Here is a 19,689-nt window from a genome sequence, read left to right as displayed (position 1 = left end):
TCTAAGTTTGTAATCTTATTTTATTTGTTATTGCAGATCGTTACAGTAAACTGTGCAAGAGTTATCCATGGTAACCAGATCGCCACCAATGGTGTCGTTCATGTGATTGATCGTGTTGTGACAGCTGTGGGAAACACCATTGAGGACTTTGTTGATTCTGAAGATGACTTGTCATCTCTTAGAGTAGGTTTCCTTAAGTAAACACAGTGGGCTTCATGCTTAGGAATCCTTAGGGCTACATAATACCCTTGGGATGTTTTAAAATGTCATTTACTGAGTTTTTACAGTCCTGTGTGTGTTTTGCAAGGTCGTCCCTGGTTCATCTCAAATTGAACAGTTCTTCATGGCACAGTAAAGTGCCTGTGATGATATACACAATCTTTAAGAAAGACGTGTATAGTAGAATACTCTAGGCATAGTGTTTTCCATTGATAAGATAATTCTGTAGCATTTTTATTTTTAACATCCAATAACTATACAACTTATGATGTTTTTCTTCCATCTATATTAAAATTTTATTTTATGAACTTTTTCAGGCAGCTGCTATTGCTTCAAATGTCTTGGAAAAGCTTGGAAAACCTGGACATTACACTCTTTTTGCTCCAACTGATGATGCTTTTAATAAACTTCCAAGAGATGTTCTTGAGAGGATTATGTCTGACAAGAAGGCAGCTGAAGGTATGTTTAATAGAGGATCTAACCAGGGCTTGTGCCAGCACTAGGAATCCAAAGCAGATGCCAAGCCCATTGGGAATTGGGGTTGGAGTATTGTCATCTTGGTGAATATCTTTTATCATTGTCAAACCATATATAAAGTACAGTAGATAAGGACTAAAGTATAACTAGAAAAGGTTTCCAATATAGTTGATACTAAAAAATAAATAAATATTGCATTATTATTTCTATACCCATCATAGTTAAACATTTTTGTCATGCATGGGTTATGACGTTTAAAAGTAACATTGTCAAAAGACAAGAATCTATCAAGTTCAACATTTAACCTTGTGTTGATCCAGAGGAAGTTAAAAAAAAAACATGCAAGGCATATCACAGCTGCCTCACACCAGGGGGAAAATTCCTTTCCAACTCCAAACATGAATCTCTGGAACGTCCCACCTCCAGAAATCTAGTAATCATGGCTTGCAATAATATATTTTTCAAGAAAGGCATTCAGGCATCACAGCACTGTTGCCAGAGAGTTTTATGGTCTCACTGCTCTTACAGAATCCCCATCTGTGCTAATGATAAACCTTCTTCTTTTCTGTAGACATAGAGGATGCCCCTTTGTCATGGTTACAGGTCTAGATATAAAATATTACGGCAAATGTCTCTGCACTGTCAATGCATTTATATGCATACTGTGATCAGATCACCTCTAAGATGTTTTTTTCCAAGTGAATAAACCCAATTGCCATAACCAGTCTTGGTACAGCAATCCTATATTCTTATTACCATGTTTGCCCTCCTCTGCTCCAGTTTGGCCATGTCCCTCTTATACACAGGAGCCCTTAAACAATATTCCATTTGTGGTCTAACTAGTCATTTGTATGGTGATAGAGTTCTTTACAGAACCTTTGTCCATTTCCTGATATGATATTATTTTGATAACCCTACAATATTGTAACTTATATTGTTAACTAAAATGGAAAGCATTAAGAGTATTCCTTGTAAAGTTCTTGATACATAATAATTTATATATATATATATATATTTTTTAGCTCTGGTTAACTTCCACATCTTGGACACCGTCCAGTGCTCTGAAGCCATAATGGGTGGAGCAGTGTTTGATACTCTTGAAGGAAGCCCTCTTCAGGTTGGATGTGATGGAGACAGTTTGACTGTGAATGGCAAGAAGCTGGTGAACAGGAAGGATATTGTCACAACCAATGGTGTTATTCACCTGATTGATGAGGTTCTGATCCCTGACTCTGGTGAGTATCAGGTCTGCAGGATTGAGTTTGGTTAAGTTTACTCATTGCCATGTCACTATAGACCATGTTCATACAGATGTGTTCACTCTTATTTGTAAACTCAATATACTAAGTTATACATTTAATGAGAAAACCAGCTTTTCACAGCAACTCCAGGTCTCAGTAAGCAAAAGAGATGTATTAGTCTATGAGAAAAGACAAAGATATTCTTATCTAAATTAGGCTTTTTGACTCCTTTGATAACATATTGGGTTATTGGGCTGAAAAGTTGTCATGAAAAATTTCTTTTCTTTAAGCAATTTCCTGAGGAAATCTTAAACGTTCCCTACTTGTTGCCATAAAACAAGTAACTAGCCCATACTTACTCCTCGCCCCTCAGTTTCCTACTGTTAGGACTGTGTGATCTTCTGGTTCTGGCTATGTTCTGTTGACTGTCGATGACATTCTGCCCCACAGAGACTAGAAGTTCGCACAGCCAGAGCAGTAAGGAGTGAAGATAGGGGTGGATTTTGGGCTAGTTTAATGTTTTATGGTACAGGAAAGTTTACGATTTCTTAGAAAAACACTTCAACTTATCTAAGGAAAAGATAAGGCTGGACACATTTACTGACATAGTAGAGATAGTGATCCTTAATGCATCATGCACAAATAAAAGCACTCTGTATAACAGTACAGAGTTCTTATGTCCCCCAAAGAATTGTATCACTATAAGGTGCATTCATACTACGACGTATGAATGCAGAAGTATTGCTCCTAGAAAGAACTAGCATTGTTATATTGCATGTAATGGAACATGCCTCAATTTATTTTCTTAAAATACCTGTTTAAAGTGAATCTATACCCACCGACCCCCCCTTCCTCCCCCACAAAACCATGAAATCCATATTAAAATAAAGGCATATGGTACAATAACATGGTACAAACCTAGAGACCATAAACCCAATAGTTTTATGGAGTATAACACTGCTTCTGCATCAATGCCACCATGACCCTTTAATTGAAGAAATGTGATTTAAAAAATTATAGAAAAAAAATATATATTTAAAAAATTACAGAACTGACTCATTTTCCATTCACCATTTCAGCAAAGCAAGTCATGGAACTTGCAGGAAGCCAACAGACCACTTTCACTGATCTTGTGGCCCAAATGGGATTGGCAGCTTCCATGAGACCCGAGGCAGAATATACTCTTTTGGCTCCCCTAAATGATGCATTCTCTGGTAAGTGCTTACAGATTATATTTAAAGGTAACCTAATACGTCAAGTAAATTAATGCTCTTAGAAGAATTCACTACTATAAAAATGTATAGGAAAGTTTATTGTTACTAGTTTAGTAGTTCAAGAACTCGTTGCCAAAAATTATACTGAAATACATATTCATTATTTTTGAATATGTAATATATGATTTATTTTATTTATACAAGAAGGCTGCTGTAAGAAAATAGGGGTAAATTTATGAAGTCCGTAGTTTTTTATGCCGGGTTTACAAATGTCCCCGCAGCACCGGAGCTCAGGGGATTTATGTAGAGGCGCATTGCCTCTACATAAATCCCGATTGCACGAAGCTTGTCTGTGCAAAAATTTTGAAACTTACGCCAGCTCAGAGCTGGCGTAGGTTTCAGTATAATTTTTCCACAGAAAAAAATGATAAATGCGGCGCACCCCCCGTAACGCCCCCTCTCCGCTCCACTGGTGAAGGTGGCGCAGATGGGCAGATGCGAAAAAAATATTCACAAAAATATCATTTGCAAATATTTTTACGACAATTTGCCCGATCTGGCCTAAAAAAGGCATTTACGCCTTTTCATACGTCCCCCATAGTGTAGCCTTATCTAGAAGACTTCTTCCCTAAGCACTGTATGAGGGTGTACTGGCTGATCTTGATGATAATTGAACCATGTAATGAAGGTCAACTCATGAACAAGAACCATTAGCCTGGTGTGCTGGGATAGTGTGCTGAAATATGATTTTAAGGCTGGGTTCACACACTGTATACTTCAGGCAGTATTTGGTCCTCAAGTCAGGTCCTCATAGCAACCAAAACCAGGAGTGGATTGAAAACACAGAAAGGCTCTGTTCACACAATGTTGAAATTGAGTGGATGGCCGTCATATAACGGTAAATAACTGCCATCATTTCAATATAACAGCCGTTGTTTTAAAATAACAGCAAAAATTTGCCATTAAATGACGGCCATCCACTCAATTACAACATTATGTGAACATAGCCTTTCTGTGTTTTCAATCCACTCCTGGTTTTGGTTGCTATACAGCCTCACAAATACAGCCTCAAATATACATAGTGTGAACCCAGCCTTAATCTGTAGCATATATACCTGGGTAGTGATCATGGTAACTTTTTGCCATCAATTAGAGGCCTGTCTAAAGTGGTGTTTAAACAACATTGAGCAACTTGTACATTGTCGCTTGGATCAGGTACCCATCTGTTTTGCTAATTGGGCCCTTTTTATAGAATTTTTTAATCCATATGAGTAAAACAAGGGGCTGGGCTTTGGAGGACAATGGGATTTCTTATGGGGCAGAGCCTTGGAACCCATTTAGACAGTAGCTAATGCTACCTTTTCGGCTGCTATAGTTACTTCTATGTAGCATAGTTAAAGGGGGTAGAAAGCAGTATGCTAAATTAACATGAGCAGAACAGGTTTTAGGAAATGCAAACTAGTCTAGACCCAAAGGAGTGAGCTTGGAGTTGCCCTTCACTGCCCTAGACCACCATGAACTTTACCAATATACTCTTCACGTTGTACGGTAAACTTTTTTGGACTCTGAATAGTCAATGTTGCAGAATTGTAGAGGAGATACCCCCCACGTATCATTAGAGCCAAGAAAAGTACATGGCTGGCTGCTTTTCTACCCATCTCGCTGTGATCATTGTCTTGTTGCAGGAGACAGGCTCCATAAAAAGTCTTTCGAGCCTGTCTCCTGCAGCAAGAGGGAGATTACAGTGTTCCGGCCAGTGAATCCCCCAGCTGTGCACTTCTCCCGACTCTTCCTAACAATCAGTGGAGGTCTAAATACATAGATCCCAACTGATCAAAACTTTAGACTTATGGCACGTCAAATTTTTTTCCAGATGTCAGGGACCCTTTAAAATTCCACATATATTTGCATGGAGGCAGTGAACCTTCACTTTAAGTGAACATGACACAATCAAGAACAAGCAGAAACATTGCTTTATTGGATGGTTGTAATTAATAGGGGAAAACTCCACTTGTAATAAAACTTATGTCATACGAATGATGTGCATGTCTGACTGGTCACTCAACCCTTGAGAACTTATACTGTTGATAGGAACATCTGTTGTTTTAAGCACACTCAAAACTCCTGGGGGTGCACATTCGGGTCACAGACCTCTACACATTATAATCAGAGAAAGTGATTATTTGAAGGTCCTCCAAACTTGCATACTGTATCCAATAGAGTCTATCAAAGTGCTCTCTGCTCCCTGTTGTAGGAGTCATAAGGAAATGAGAGGAACTAAAAGACAATTCACGATAGATATGATTTTTATTCATTACATTTCCAGTAACATGTTTATATTGTTGCAGATGAAACACTGAGAATGGATCAACGTCTTCTCAAGCTGATTCTGCAGAACCATATTATCAAGCAGAAATTTGTACTCAATGGCCTTTACAATGGTCAGACACTAGAGACAATGGGTGGAAAGATGCTCAGGGTGTTTGTGTACCGCACTGTAAGTATCTCTTTATTAATTTTTTGTGTGTGTGTGGTTCCTCATAGACAAGCAGAGCTGCTAAATATAAGAAAATACCCACCCACCCCATTCCCCCACAGTTCCTGGTCCAGCAACCTCTGGTTTTCTCTTGCTCCCCGTTTGTTGCTGTTTCTGAGATGAAAAACCTATGGAGGACTTTCAAGTTCAGCCAATCATAGGCTGAAGCAGTGTCCTGCCACGGCCACTGATTGGCTGAGAGGGCAGGTCCTGCTCCAACACATCTTAGGTGCAGCTACAAGCAGGGAGCAGAGGACTGTAAGTCACTGGATCAGGAGCTATGGTGGGTAAGTATAATCTATTTTTCATTTTTAGTAGTCCCCCAACAACATGTAAAATATGTTTAAATCCAGGAATAACACTTTAATGTACAGTATGTTTTAATAAAAAGGTGTTTTACCTGCTTTCGAAGAAAAAAACATTTAGAAATATGGTTACCTGCTTTTGTAGGAGGAACCATTTATAAATATGACTATATGTTATGCCAAAGTGGTTTTTGATACAAAGGCATGTGCTTATGCTGCTTTATGTTATCTTAGGCTGTGTGCATTGAAAATTCCTGCATGCTTCGTGGAAGTAAAGAAGGAAGAAATGGTGCAATTCACTCATTCAGGGAGATTATCAAACCTGCAGAGAAGTCATTCTTTGATATCCTCAGTCTTGATAAGCGTTTCAGGTAAATTTTACAACAATGTTTTTATATTGCATTTATGACTGTACTATATATTCTTTATAATAATACTTTCGACGCTCATCCCCATCAATCTCTAGTGATAATTGACCCTCCTAATATTAAAGGAGTTGTCCAACATTTTCTCTGCTGCCTCCTCTGTCTGTGCCAGAAACTGTCCAGGGCAGAAACATACCCCAGAGCAAACATCCTCTAACTATACAGAGTTCTTCATATGGACAGAGGTGGCAGCACGGATCACTGTGTTGCCTTGGAAAATTTTAAACCACTTAATACAGGGCATATAGAAGCTGAAAAGTACTGATTTACTATAAGTATCACAAATTCCACCCATGCAGCTGCTTCAATGCACATTTACTGGGTTCACACTATGTATATTTGAGGCTGTATTTGTGAGGCTGTATAGCAACCAAAACCAGGAGTGGATTGAAAACACAGAAAGGATCTGTTCACATAATGTTGTAATTGAGTGGATGGCCATCATTTAATGGCAAATATTTGCTGTTATTTTAAAACAACGGCTGTGGTATTGAAATAATGGCCGTTATTTACTGTTATATGGCGGCCATCCACTCAATTTCAACATTGTGTGAACAGATCCTTTCTGTGTTTTCAATCCACTCCTGGTTTTGGTTGCTATGAGGACCTGACATGAGGACCAAATACTGCCTGAAATATACATAGTGTGAACCCAGCCAAATAATGGAAGCTTAATTTAAATTACCCTTTTTCCTGCTTCCAATGAGCTCTATAAACCTTTCTTCGAACAGCAATATTAAAAACTCATATACAGTACATGTCAGTGGGTTCATATGCTCTTACAATGGAAAGAAAGGGAACAAGAGAGGGCAATTGGTAGGCCCTTCTGATAATGCCATGTACTGGCAAAGTATGGGGCACCATTTTTACAATCGGGGACTGTTTGTTAACATTTCTAATGGATGTGACAGTAATGTCTTCTAATGTGTTGAATCTTTGGGACCCCTGTCTACATATTACACCTGAGCTCTTTATGTAATGATATAATACACCATATAGAGTCTATCATTAATGTATAAATGAAGTATCATCAGGCATGATGATTTGCAATCCCTTTAACAAAGCCACTGTATTCCTTTAAGTAAGCGTTTCTAATACTTACTCTGACTGCATTAGGAGAAAATAAAAGTAGCATTCCCTAAGTAATAGATGCCATACACTAAAATTCATAAAACATGTTCAATATAAAAAAAAAATTATAAGGGAATGTGAATCCTGAGCTCAATCTTCATGGAAAACTATATCTGTGTAGTTAAATAGTATATGAGGTCATATTATGGAAAAGAAACATCTAATTTAGATTTGCTGATTGTGCATTTTCATTAGTAATTTCAGTGCACGGTTTTGAAATGTTTATTAAACCACAAGCCATCTGGCATACTGTATCAGTATCAAGCCATTCTTTAAGCTTACTTCATTTAGGTTTGGCAATACTGTAATAAAAGTCTTGGTTTATGGGTTTGTGGCCCACATCACATCTTAAACAAGGATTTGGTAGTGCTGAATGGGTCTTCCATATGACAGATATTATACTAAATAGATATTATACTGTATACTGATTTACTGTTACTGATTTGTAACTCTTTATAGAATAGAAGGTCTATATTTTGGCGTAAAATATAGGTGACTAGTAAGGAAAACCAGTCTTAGAGACTCAAGATTGTACACATTATCTTACGATGGGCATAGTTTTTTGAGTTACCAAGTTACCTATACACCCAGTCATCAAGCAACTAGTTTTAAGTGACTATTGTAGAATCCTTTTGGTTTTATCATATGCTTTTCTTAATGTATTCGGCGGTTTATATCATGCAGTGGCCAATAACTTCAATGTAGAATATGTTATATGTGGTCTGTGGTTTGGCTGAGCTCTCAACTTTTAGCAGTGTGGTCAATAACCCACTATTGTGTTTCACCAGTTCATATACAGTAGTATTAACCTTGGCCTTAAAAATGCTTCTGTATTCAATATGTCTCTATTTTTAACAGCATTTTCCTAGACCTGATCCAGTATGCTGACCTGAAGGAACTTCTGTCAGAACCTGGCGCATGGACTCTCTTTGTTCCTACTAATGATGCCTTCAAGGGACTCAGCAGTGAAGAAATTCAGCTTCTGAAACGTGAGTACAAATATGTAAAAAAGAAGTCTGTGGGGAGATCACCAAACCACCCTGATATGTAGCTCCTCAAGTCCCACTCTGTTGTGAGTATTGGAACATAAATAGGGAAACAAAGTCTGTCAAAGTCTAACTCTGTTGCAAGTATAGCGACATGACAAGGGTTTACCAAGCCAGGAATCAATACACAGACAGCTGTTTCGGGGTATTTGCCCCTCCTCAGTGTGGAGTAGGATTCTGGCTAGAATGGACAATGAAAATTAGACCAACAAAACACAGCAATCACTGAGCTTAGGAAGATCAGAGAAAAAATTGGGTGTGAATGGAACCTCTGTATACCCCATAGTTCAACCCCTCCAGCTATTCTAAAGACACAATATTGACTACTCATTTCTACCATATTGTCAAAGAGAGTTCTTTTAGATTTGTGTTTCATACTTTTGCATACATACTTTCAGGAGACAAAGTGGCTCTTCAGAACATCCTTCTTTACCATCTGGCCCCAGGAGTATTTATTGGTGGCGGATTTGAGCCTGGTGTAACCAACATTGTGAAATCTCTTCAAGGAAGCAACGTTATGATTAAACTCGTAAGTAGATCAATGCTTCTACCTCGTGTTGTACAAAAACCCATAGGTTTATTTTACTGAAAGTTGTCAAAATGTAACCTATGATTTCATAAATGAACACATTTGCATCATGCATATATTATAAAGAATCGTACAGAGTTGTGAGAGCTGTCCCTCCAAGGCAGAGACATCATCCCATTTTCTTTTTCTGTAGATTAATGACTCTGTATCCGTGAATGATGTCTTCACTAAGGAAAAGGATTCAATGGCAACCAATGGTGTGTTTCATGTTGTAGACAAACTGCTGTTCCCCGCAGGTAAGAATACAAAAAAATTGCTGCCACAAATTACAGTTCAGAAGAGAAAATGGTTACACACCCATAACTCGCCTTACCAAAAATATCAGAATATATGTCTAGAGGAAGGCTTAAATGGGGTTGTATGAGGACAGGAATTATTTTATATTTTTTTTTTTGGGGGGGGGGTTAAAAATTAAAAATAAGCTAAACTCTACTAAACCCCACAGCTCCTGGTTTGAGGTCTCTCTGTCCCCACTTGTCATCTCTACCTCCTGGCTGAGGTGGGACAATGCTGCAGACAGGGTTTAGAACTAGAAAGTTGGGAGGGGGGCGGGGAGATGTCACACTGGAAGCTAAGTGCTTGATTCTTAAATACGTTTCTGAAACCTTCTTTTCCTTTAGATGTGCCTATTGGTAATGAACAACTCCTTGGACTTCTTAACAAGATCATAAAATATTTCACAATAAAGGTATGTTACATTATTATTAATAATAATAACTACAAAAAAACACCAAATTATCTTGTTTGCTATATAATGTGTATAATTACGTACTTGGAGTATTCGTATGTCGGTTTTAAAACAAAGCCCAGCCCCCATTTCCTTGGACCAATTTGCTAAGAGTTGCACGCCTCATAGTAAAGCAGGCAGAACCTACATCTGCCACGGAATTTAGGCAGAGATATACACCTGTTTCCATGTATAAACCATGATAATTTAAGTGTGGAGAGCCTTGCTGTGCCCCCCCGCCCCCCCCCCCCCCCCCCCCCCGCCCATGAGGTGAGCAGGGCTTACCCCCTGGCATATGCTACTGAAAAGGTCAAAATCTGAACTTAGCGATTATTAGTAGAGATGAGCGAGCCAAGCTTCCTAAACCCAGATTCGTACTAAACTTTTCAAAAAATTCTGTTGGCTACTGAACTGATTTTTTTGCAAAGTTCAGAACAAGTTGGTCAAGATGGTGGCCGCACATCAAAAAAATAAAAAAGGGTTTTCTCACTGGTCCACACTCCCCCAGTCTTCTACCCCAGGTCTTCTGAGTCTTCAGCCCCTTCAGTTAATCATTGACTGAGATGAGACAGTGCCACAACCAGTGATTTGCTGAGCAAGCTTTCACTGTTGTCTCTAGAGTGACAGCCTGCTCAGCCAATCACTAGCTTAATTGGATGGGATAGCATCATGACCAGTGATTAGCTAAGCAAGCTATCACTCTAGAGACAGCCCACTTAGCCAATCACTCGCCGCTGTGTGGTCCCATTCAAGTCAGCTAGTAATTGGCTGAGTAAGCTGTCATTCCTGAGAAGAGAGTGGGTTGTCACCAAAGAAGAAACCAAAGAAAGTGGACACTGCGGGAGCACGGATAGGTATATATAGATGAGTGAACTTTGAACTGGATTAAGACAGCTAAATGACTACAATAGTTTAGTTGTTTTAGTGCGGTTCGTTTAAAATTTTGTTCGGACAAACCCAAACTCCACATTGAAATTCAACATACCTGCCGAATGGAACTTTTGAAAAGTTTACTCATTTCTAATTAATAGCCTTTTATGTGTTCAGATAGATTCTTGTAATATTGTGTTTAATGGGTTTCATGAGAACTTGGAAAGCTTAAAGCGATTGTGTACCCCCAATCTGACCCCCCCAAACCACTTGTACCTTCGGATAGCTGCTTTTAATCCAAGATCTGTCCTGTGGTCCGTTCGGCAGGTGATGCAGTTATTGTCCTAAAAAAAATACTTTCAAATTTGAAGCCCCATGCCAAAAGAGAGTATCTGTGCCCTAACTTTGCACCACCCCTCCGTCCCTCCTCCTCACCCTCTTCAGCATTATGAATGCCACTGAAGCATTTTCTCCATGCTGAACATTGCACAGGTCCTTAACGATCCAGCCCATGTGCCTGGCTGACACAGGTGGGGAAAAGGAGGCAATCTGCCTGGAGCATCCCTAATGATGAGGAGGGCGGGGAGGAGGGACAGAGAGGTTGTGCAAAGTTAGGGCACAGATACTACAGTTTAGCACAGGGCTTCAAGGACACAGGACAATAACTGCATCACCTGCCGAACAGACCCCAGGACAGATCTTGGATTAAAAGCAGCTATCCGAAGGTACAAGTGGTTTGGGGGGGGGGGTCAGATTGTGGGCACAGAGTCGCTTTAACTAAACTAAGAAAAATGGACACATGTGTAGTAAAATTAAAATATACTAATAGCTTACTCTATGGCCAACATAAAACATTGCATATACTGTGGCAAGTTCTGTTTCTTTTTACTGGTCTAATATGTTAAATTTATTTGTTTCAGTTTGTCCGAGGAAGCTCATTCAAGGAAATCCCTCTCACAAAATACAGTAAGTGATCCTATTATTTCATGAGCTAATTTTTTTTCATATATATAAATATATTTTTTTTTTAAATTAAAGATGGGAAATCCTCAAAATCAGCTCTCACTCATCTTTTTCCTTAACAACCGTCCTTATTCATTTAGTCTGGTGCATAACAAGCCCTCACTTTCTGCTTGGTAAATTATACCACAAAAAATAAATTCCTGTTTTCTTTTGATACTGTATTTCCAGTCTAATGTGGTTTGCTGACTGTAGCATCTTTTTGTATGAAGTAAAAACAAAATAGATATACAGTCATTTTAATATGCTGACATACAGTAATGACTGGAACATTTGAATGAGGGATAAAGGAAACATTTTTGTTGCTTGTAAGTTTAACTCTTGGCTTAAATCTCAAACCGTATAAATGTTTGTTTGTTTTGTACAGGATGATAAAATTACCAACTCATCTGTTCAAGGAACTTTCCAAACTGCTGACACTGCTAGATAGCTGTTAGGTGAAGGATACACATGGTACCTTCCATATATCCATCTGTGCTTCCATAACGTGGAGAAATGCTTTTATTCTGCAGTACAGAGTCAAAGTGGCTTCTCCAAGCTTCTGAATAGCTACAAGCTGTAATGTCTTATCCCTCCCTGCTTGATTGACACCTGGAAGCTGAGTCCCAGCAGAATCAGGGATAGGAGGGGGAGGGAGGGGTGTTACAGCATGCTGCAATTCAGAAGCTCATGAAATCCTCTTTGACCCTTCATTCTATAGAATAAAAGCATGTTTCTATATTCTGGAAGCACAGGCAGATAAATAAAAGGTATTGTCTTGGGGAGAGGAAGTGTTGCTTCCTCCTGCGTCTAATTTATCATGGTTTACGTGCGCCTCTTAGTATATCTAGCAGGGTAAATGGGGATGGGGCTTGCTTTAAGAATAGAATACAAGTACTCATTTCCTTTGGTTAGCTAGTCAGCATCTCTTACTATAAGTGTTAAATGGTAAAAGCTAAAGAGCTACAGAAGAAATCGGTCTCTACATGCTACCTTTTACAATAATGGCCATATGTAAAACACATAGGGGGAAATTTATCAAGGGCTTTGCGCCTATTTTTAGGTGAATCACATTTTTCACCCATTTTTGGTCTAAGTTCTATTTATGAACCAGTATTTGATGGGAAAATGTTTTTTAGTTGCAACTTATATGCCTGTTTTGAGTTTTCACCCAAAAGTTCCTATAATCCGGGATTAGCGCCCAATTTATTATTTGCAACTTATTAGAGTCACACACATTAGACTCCTTAGTAAATGTCCCCCATAGACTTATAGCGGGAGAGTTATCAAACATGGTGTAAAGTGAAACTGGCTCAGTTGCCCCTAGCAACCAATCAGATTCCACCTTTCATTCCTCACAGACTCTTTGGAAAATGATAGGTGAAATATGATTGGTTGCTAGGGGCAACGGAGCCAGTTCCACTTTACACCATGTTTGATAAATCTCCCCCATAGAGTCTTCTGATGCCAGAAATGGTCTTCTAGTATGACTGTTCTGGTACATAGTTATGTTCCTATTGGGCCCCATTAAGACATATGCACAAGAGCTATCATGCCGGACTACTTGTATTTGTTTTTCTTGTAGTGTTTTATGTACAATGTTTTATATGCAATTAATTAATTACATTTTATTTCAACAATAGATACAGATTATTACAATGCTTTGCAATTCATAAGAAAAATTACAATATAAATTTTCTATCCTTTTTTTCTTAGTCACAAAAGTTACAACTAGGATAATTAAAGGTAAGTATTATTACATCAAATATTTATTCCCAATGACACTAACAACTATAGAGAGCATTGTAGTGCAATACAGAGCATTGCCTTTGTGGTTATTCTGTGGCCTTAGTAACTGGGTAAAGGCCAATAAATTCAAGCTCATTTTGTTCTTACAGACAGCAGTAACATCTGTACAGCTCCTCTTAATAATCTTAGGAGCTGTTCACCCATGGCATAGCCCAGGGGTAATTCTGCTGTACAGATAAATACATGTCTTGTCAATTAGATAGAACCACTGATGGTTTTCAAAGCCTCCAGGCTATGTGTAGACAAGTTTTATTTTTATTTTTTAAGAATTTGAGGCTCAAATTAGATCATAGCAATTGAAAAGGGTGTCAGAGTGAGAATATGTACATTCCTTTCACTTTTCCATCACATGCAGTATATTATGTTGTATATATATATATATATATATATATATATATATGGGGGGGGTAATCTATAGAGATGAGCGAACCTCGAGCATGCTCGAGTCGATCCGAACCCGAACTTACGGCATTTGATTAGCGGGGGCTGCTGAACTTGGATAAAGCCCTAAGGCTATGTGGAAATCATGGATATAGTCATTTGCTGTATCAATGTTTTCCAGACAACCTTAGAGCTTTATCCAAGTTCAGCAGCCACCGCTAATCAAATGCCGAACGTTCGGGTTCGGATGGACTCAAACCCGAACCCGGTTCGCTCATCTCTAGTATTGTAAAATAATACATCTGTTGTGTTACTTAATGATATGCTCACACTATGGAGCATTTATGAAATGTTTCATATCATGTGACCGTTTACAGGCATTGTTTCCTTTGGACGATTCTGTATGAAGGTTTCCTCAAACATAAGCTCGTGTCCCACTAGTTGGACCACCAGTAATAGGCTACACTCCCACTTTGTAATAATATCAGTGGAAGGCGGCCATCTCGTTACATGTTATTTGTTATCATAATGTTCATTATAGCAGCCATCTAAATTAGAAAACAGCTGCCTTCCCCGATATTTTGCGGAAGTAGGAACATAGCCATAGGCTGTAATAAGTAAGGGAACCTGGCAGCATGCCTATATAGTGCCAAGTGAAATAATAACTGCATGTAAACAACAATTTGTTAATTATACTATTACTTTCTACAAAGCATTGTATGTTATGTTAATTATTTAATCATCATGTCCTTTATTTTCTTTGTAACAGAGCCAGTGACAACAATCACCAAAGTCATCGGTGGTGGAGAGACAATTCGTAAAGTTATTCCAGGTATGTAGCAATTTGGCATAGAATATGTTATATTATGTACACCTGACAATGAATGCTGTAATCCTTGAGAACACCTTTAAGTTTACTCCTGTTTCAGCCTGAGTAAAGTTTTAAATTAAGACAATGTTTAAGTTGCCAAAATACCTCCCCAAAAGAATGTCACAAAGGATCATATCCCTGCAAAAATCTAAACTATTGGGAACTAATATGAAAATGTCCTTGAGTTCCCCCTACTTTTTATTACTGGAAAACCAAGTTGTCAGTAACTTTTAGTACTTTGCTTAAAGCATATTAGCGTGTTAGAACCAGCCATTAGTGAAGAACCAAAATTAAACTTTCACAGGATTTTATCCATTAAGATGAATAGGTCTACATGTACAATGTACCATTGGAAAGATACTGTATATAATTACTAGAAATGATCGAAACTAGAGCATGTTCGGGACCACTGGAGCCTAAGCATTCGGCATTTGATTACCAGTGGCTGAAGAAGTTGGATGCAACTTCTTTAGCCACAAACGCTTAATGCTTAGGCTTGGACGGACCCAAGCATGCTCAAGTTTCGCTCATCTCTAATAATTACGAATCCCACAAGTGCCTTCTAAGTTTTGATAACGTGATGGTTATGCCCACTTTATAGAATCCACTTAGGTGGTCACACAAGCTCAGTTCAATCCCAATCTGCTCATCTTTCCTGAAAACATTGGCTCCAGTGCACATCCCATGGCTAATTGGGAAAAAGCATGGGCAATGAAGCACACCATACACTGGAAAGTTATTAGTAGAAAAATAGTACAGTTATATAAATTATTTAACCTAAAATTGGTACATTTGTACTCCTTAAAGCGTAACTGTCATTTCAGGGTCATTTTTCTGAAAACATTAAATATCAACAGTACAAGCGATTTTAAGAAACTCTGTAATAGGTTTTATGTACTAAAAGAGTTTCCTTCTGTACTGAAAAAGCAATCTCCCAGCCTCCCCCCTCACATCAAATGAAGCAGGATTTCTGTGTCCATTATGTGGCTATGGAGAGGGGAGGGGCTGTTAGGAGTGACTGAGCACGGAGCAGTCCTGCAAAGCACAACATCCTGCAATCTTCTCTCAGTAAGTTCATAGATAAGCACTGACCTTTCTGACACCTGAATCCTGCGGTTTAGGTGCCCAGAGAGTCTACAAACAGCTGACCTTCATGTCACCTCTTCCTGCTCCCTCATCTCCCTCGACCCCTCCCCCCTTCATAGGCTTACAATGGAGAGAGCAGAGCCCGTCTTCACTGGCTTCTCTGTAATGAAGACGTGTTTGCCTGATAATGCACAGATAAGAAGTCAGGGGGGGAGGCTGGGAAATTGCTTCTTGAGTACAGAAGGAGGCTTTTTTGGCTGATGAAACCTTTTACAGAGTTTCTTAAAATCGCTTATACTACTATACTACTGATTTCTGCAATAAAAAAAACCGTGACAGTTACGCTTTAACACTATGTATGTGGTATGCCTCTGATATCACTATATTTGTTTAGTTGAAAACCCCTGTCTGTCAGAGAACAGAACTTAGACCAAGAAAACTATAAACAGGCATATCTGAAAGATATAGTAAAGAGTTTTAGGGTACTATTATTGGCCGCACTTGGCCGATTACTGGCTGTTCTGGCCGATAATCATTTTGTGTAATAGCTCATGTCTAAGGCAACGATCAGCCAAGATGCACGATGTCGGCTAATCGTTTTCAAAGATCAACCAAAATCATGATAATGATAGCAAGTCTGCTGTCCATCGCTCCATGTAACAGGAGCGGTGGCAGCAGACCTCAGCTATCTTCTATTGGCCACCCAGACTATCTAAATAACGTCTGGGCAGCCCCTCCCCCAGCTCACAGGACATTGGGGTGGAGCATTGTGAACTGCTGTTTATTAGGCATTTACTTTCGATTAGTGAGCATTACAGGGAGTGATCGCAGTCAAACAGCATGGCAGACAAACACAAATCCCAATCCAAATATCTTTTTTTAGCTAAATGCCATGCAACATATACCAGCCCCCATTTTTCTACTGTCCACAAGTGCCAGCCCCCAACTAATGTGGAATCCCAGTTTTAAACAACATGTTAAGCAGTTATAACAACAAGCTTTGTATCTATTACTTTACAAATAAATCAGGTGTGACTCAGGAGCTGGACGCCACTTGGGATGCAGATTCAGGTATTTTGAAGTTCGATACGTCACGGTTTGAGAATCACTGCTTTTTGGCCAAGTATCCACACAGCAAAGCACTGGATGTTTTTTTAGATGATATGTTTTTTTGCTTGTCTGCTTTGATCTGAAAGTAATAATTCAATATCACCACCTGCCTGCATGTTCCACCGTATTGTGCTATACAGCGAGATGGTCTGCAACTTCACAGAGCTTTAAACTTTATAGATCACTGAAATTCACTGTTATATCAATGTGCTAGCGTGTGATATGTTGACTGCACTTTGCACTGCATCTTCTCTTGGCTTCTGCTTTCAAACACTTTCCACATGCTTTGTTCACAACAGCATCATATGAAATGGCTCTGATGTTTTCCATGTGTTCTATGTGCGTGAATATGTAAATATGGGAATGTACACTGAGAATTTTCCAGTTACAATTTAAGAGTTCCTGTTATATAGGTCAAGGTTTTGATTGGTTGGACTAGTTGTGTGCACTCCCCAGCTCGCTTCTATTTCTGTCCAATTGCACACACGAGCTCTATAGTCTTATAATGGGACCTGTCTAATGCGACTGGAAGGAGGTTGCAGTGAGCAGGAGAGTGAAGCAAACAAAAGGCAGAAGTTTTATGGGAATTGTGGGTACTATTAACAAACACTTCAGTGTACAAATAGAAACGAATATGGTTGAAAACAGGTAACCACAAGGTATACCCCAGAACCTCTACCTTATTCTTTAAAGGGGTTATCCATCAAAAAAAAATTTTTTAGCTTTGTAATTTACTTACATTTATACTTCTCAAGTCTTCCAGTATTTATCAGTCGCTGTATACCCTACAGGAAATTGTGTTTTCTTTTCAGTCTGACACAGTGCTCTCTGCTGCCACCTCTGTCCGAGACAGGAACTGTCCAGAGCAGCAGCAAATCCCCATAGAAAACCTCTCCTGCTCGGGACAGTTTCTGTCTCGGACAGAGATGTCAGCAGAGAGCACTGTGTCAGACAAAAAAGAATACACCACTTCCTGCAGAACATACAGCAGCTGATAAGTACTGGAAGGCTTGAGATTTCTAAATAGAAGTAAATTACAAATCTATATAACTTTCTGAAACTTTCTGAAAGACTTGAGATTTTTAACTAAAAGTAAATTACAAAGCTAACTTTCTGAAACCAGTTGATTTAAAAAGAAAAAGATTTTCGCTGGATAACCCCTTTAACGATAGCCTAGGCTGCACTATATAAGCAAATAAATAAAATTCCTGGCGTGCTACTGGGCCAGACCACATCATATTATCTCTTCATGTCAGTCACTATGAGACTGTACCTGTAAGATGTCTGCTTGGCAACAGAAGTGATTTGGAGATGCTGCATAGGAGTGTTGTATTGTGGTTACAAAGTGTTCCAACCCCTAACTTTTGTGAAAGAATGCATTTAAAAGAGGTCACGGTGAAGTGCCAAGTAGGCTTATATGGTTTAAATGTGAACTAAGAACATCATTTACAGAAAGAAATATTGCTCAGCAGCAAATTGGATGTGGAATATGTCTGTAAAAGCCGAGTAAAGCTTAAAGGCAGCCTGTGTGTTGGATCAGGCTGGAAAATCACTTTAAATTATACACCTCATCCCAAAATGTGTGAGATTGTTGTTTAACTTGGAACACATGCTAGCTCTCATTACAAATCCAGTATGTTCTTGCTATAGGAGAACTGCGACATGTTGCACTAGTATTTGATATTCCTGAATAGCTACACTGTATCTAGAATAGACTTTTACTGTATGCACAGCCCAAATAACTCAAGATTTTGTTTTATGATTCTAGAGGGATCCATTACTAGAGTGACTAAAGTTATTGAAGGACAACCAGAGGTCAGGGTAATTCCAGGAGGTGAAACCCGAATTACTAGAGTTATCCAAGGAGGTAAGCAAATTTATGTTGATACCAAAGGCATGTAAACATAATGCAAACTATATACACATACACATCCAGTACTAGCTCTAATAGCTCTAATGTATAGTACTGCATTCTATCTGCCTTTTGGGCTATGTTCATATGATGTTTTTTTTTCTGGCTGTTATTTGATACTCAAAACAATGCCCATTGATTTGAGTATCAAATAACATCCATGGTTTAGCCCAGTTTAGCATTGCGATGTCTATTGAATTTAATACAAAGAATGGTGAAATTAATGTACTGTGAGTAAACTACTTAAAGGGAACAGGCTCCCGACCCCCCATTAGAGCCCCTTATACTCACCTAATCCCGCCGGGTCCCGCTTCTGGAGGTGTTCGGGTGACAGAGATCTCAGCCACTGCAGCCCGACGCACACGCTGAGAGATGAGTCCAACGCTCATAGAGAATGACGAAGCGCTGGACTCTCCTGTCATTCTCTATGGGTGTTGGACTCATCTCTCAGCCAGGCTGCAGCAGCTGAGATCTCCGTCACCCGACCACCTCCAGAAGCGGGACCCGGCGGGATTAGGTGAGTATAGGGGGTCCTAACGGGGGGTCGGGAGCCTGTCACCCCGACACGGGGGGTGACAGGTTCCCTTTAAAGTAATGTCTTTTGTTTGCGCATTAATGGCCACGATTAAGTTGCATGAACATTATTTTTTATTATTACACTATGGGGCCCAATTATCAATGTGCGCCCCTGGTGTATGCCACAGAAAAGGGGCAGGTTCTTCGTGGCGTACACCAGCCTTA

General features: G+C 39.2%; 1 protein-coding gene across 3 annotated transcripts in view; it reads left to right on the top strand.

The window, feature by feature from the left end:
- The window catches only part of POSTN (periostin), a 52,535-nt gene that overhangs the window by 20,921 nt on the left and 11,925 nt on the right, over positions 1–19,689 (top strand). For 2 of the 3 annotated variants that reach the window (XM_069969938.1, XM_069969940.1), the window contains exons 6-20: positions 37–183; positions 537–678; positions 1,719–1,931; positions 3,017–3,151; positions 5,500–5,648; positions 6,227–6,363; positions 8,407–8,537; positions 8,993–9,123; positions 9,317–9,419; positions 9,804–9,871; positions 11,701–11,746; positions 13,496–13,525; positions 14,739–14,801; positions 16,956–16,997; positions 18,805–18,903. In XM_069969938.1, coding sequence (XP_069826039.1) covers positions 37–183; positions 537–678; positions 1,719–1,931; positions 3,017–3,151; positions 5,500–5,648; positions 6,227–6,363; positions 8,407–8,537; positions 8,993–9,123; positions 9,317–9,419; positions 9,804–9,871; positions 11,701–11,746; positions 13,496–13,525; positions 14,739–14,801; positions 16,956–16,997; positions 18,805–18,903 — 1,636 coding nt within the window. The remainder of the gene's footprint in view (positions 1–36; positions 184–536; positions 679–1,718; positions 1,932–3,016; positions 3,152–5,499; positions 5,649–6,226; positions 6,364–8,406; positions 8,538–8,992; positions 9,124–9,316; positions 9,420–9,803; positions 9,872–11,700; positions 11,747–13,495; positions 13,526–14,738; positions 14,802–16,955; positions 16,998–18,804; positions 18,904–19,689) is intronic. The other variant, XM_069969939.1, reaches the window with a different exon arrangement.

This window comes from Dendropsophus ebraccatus, chromosome 5 (genome assembly GCF_027789765.1).
Source record: "Dendropsophus ebraccatus isolate aDenEbr1 chromosome 5, aDenEbr1.pat, whole genome shotgun sequence".
NCBI lineage: Eukaryota > Metazoa > Chordata > Amphibia > Anura > Hylidae > Dendropsophus > Dendropsophus ebraccatus.
Note: the sequence above shows the minus strand (reverse complement) of the source record. Positions and strands in the feature narration are given on the sequence as shown.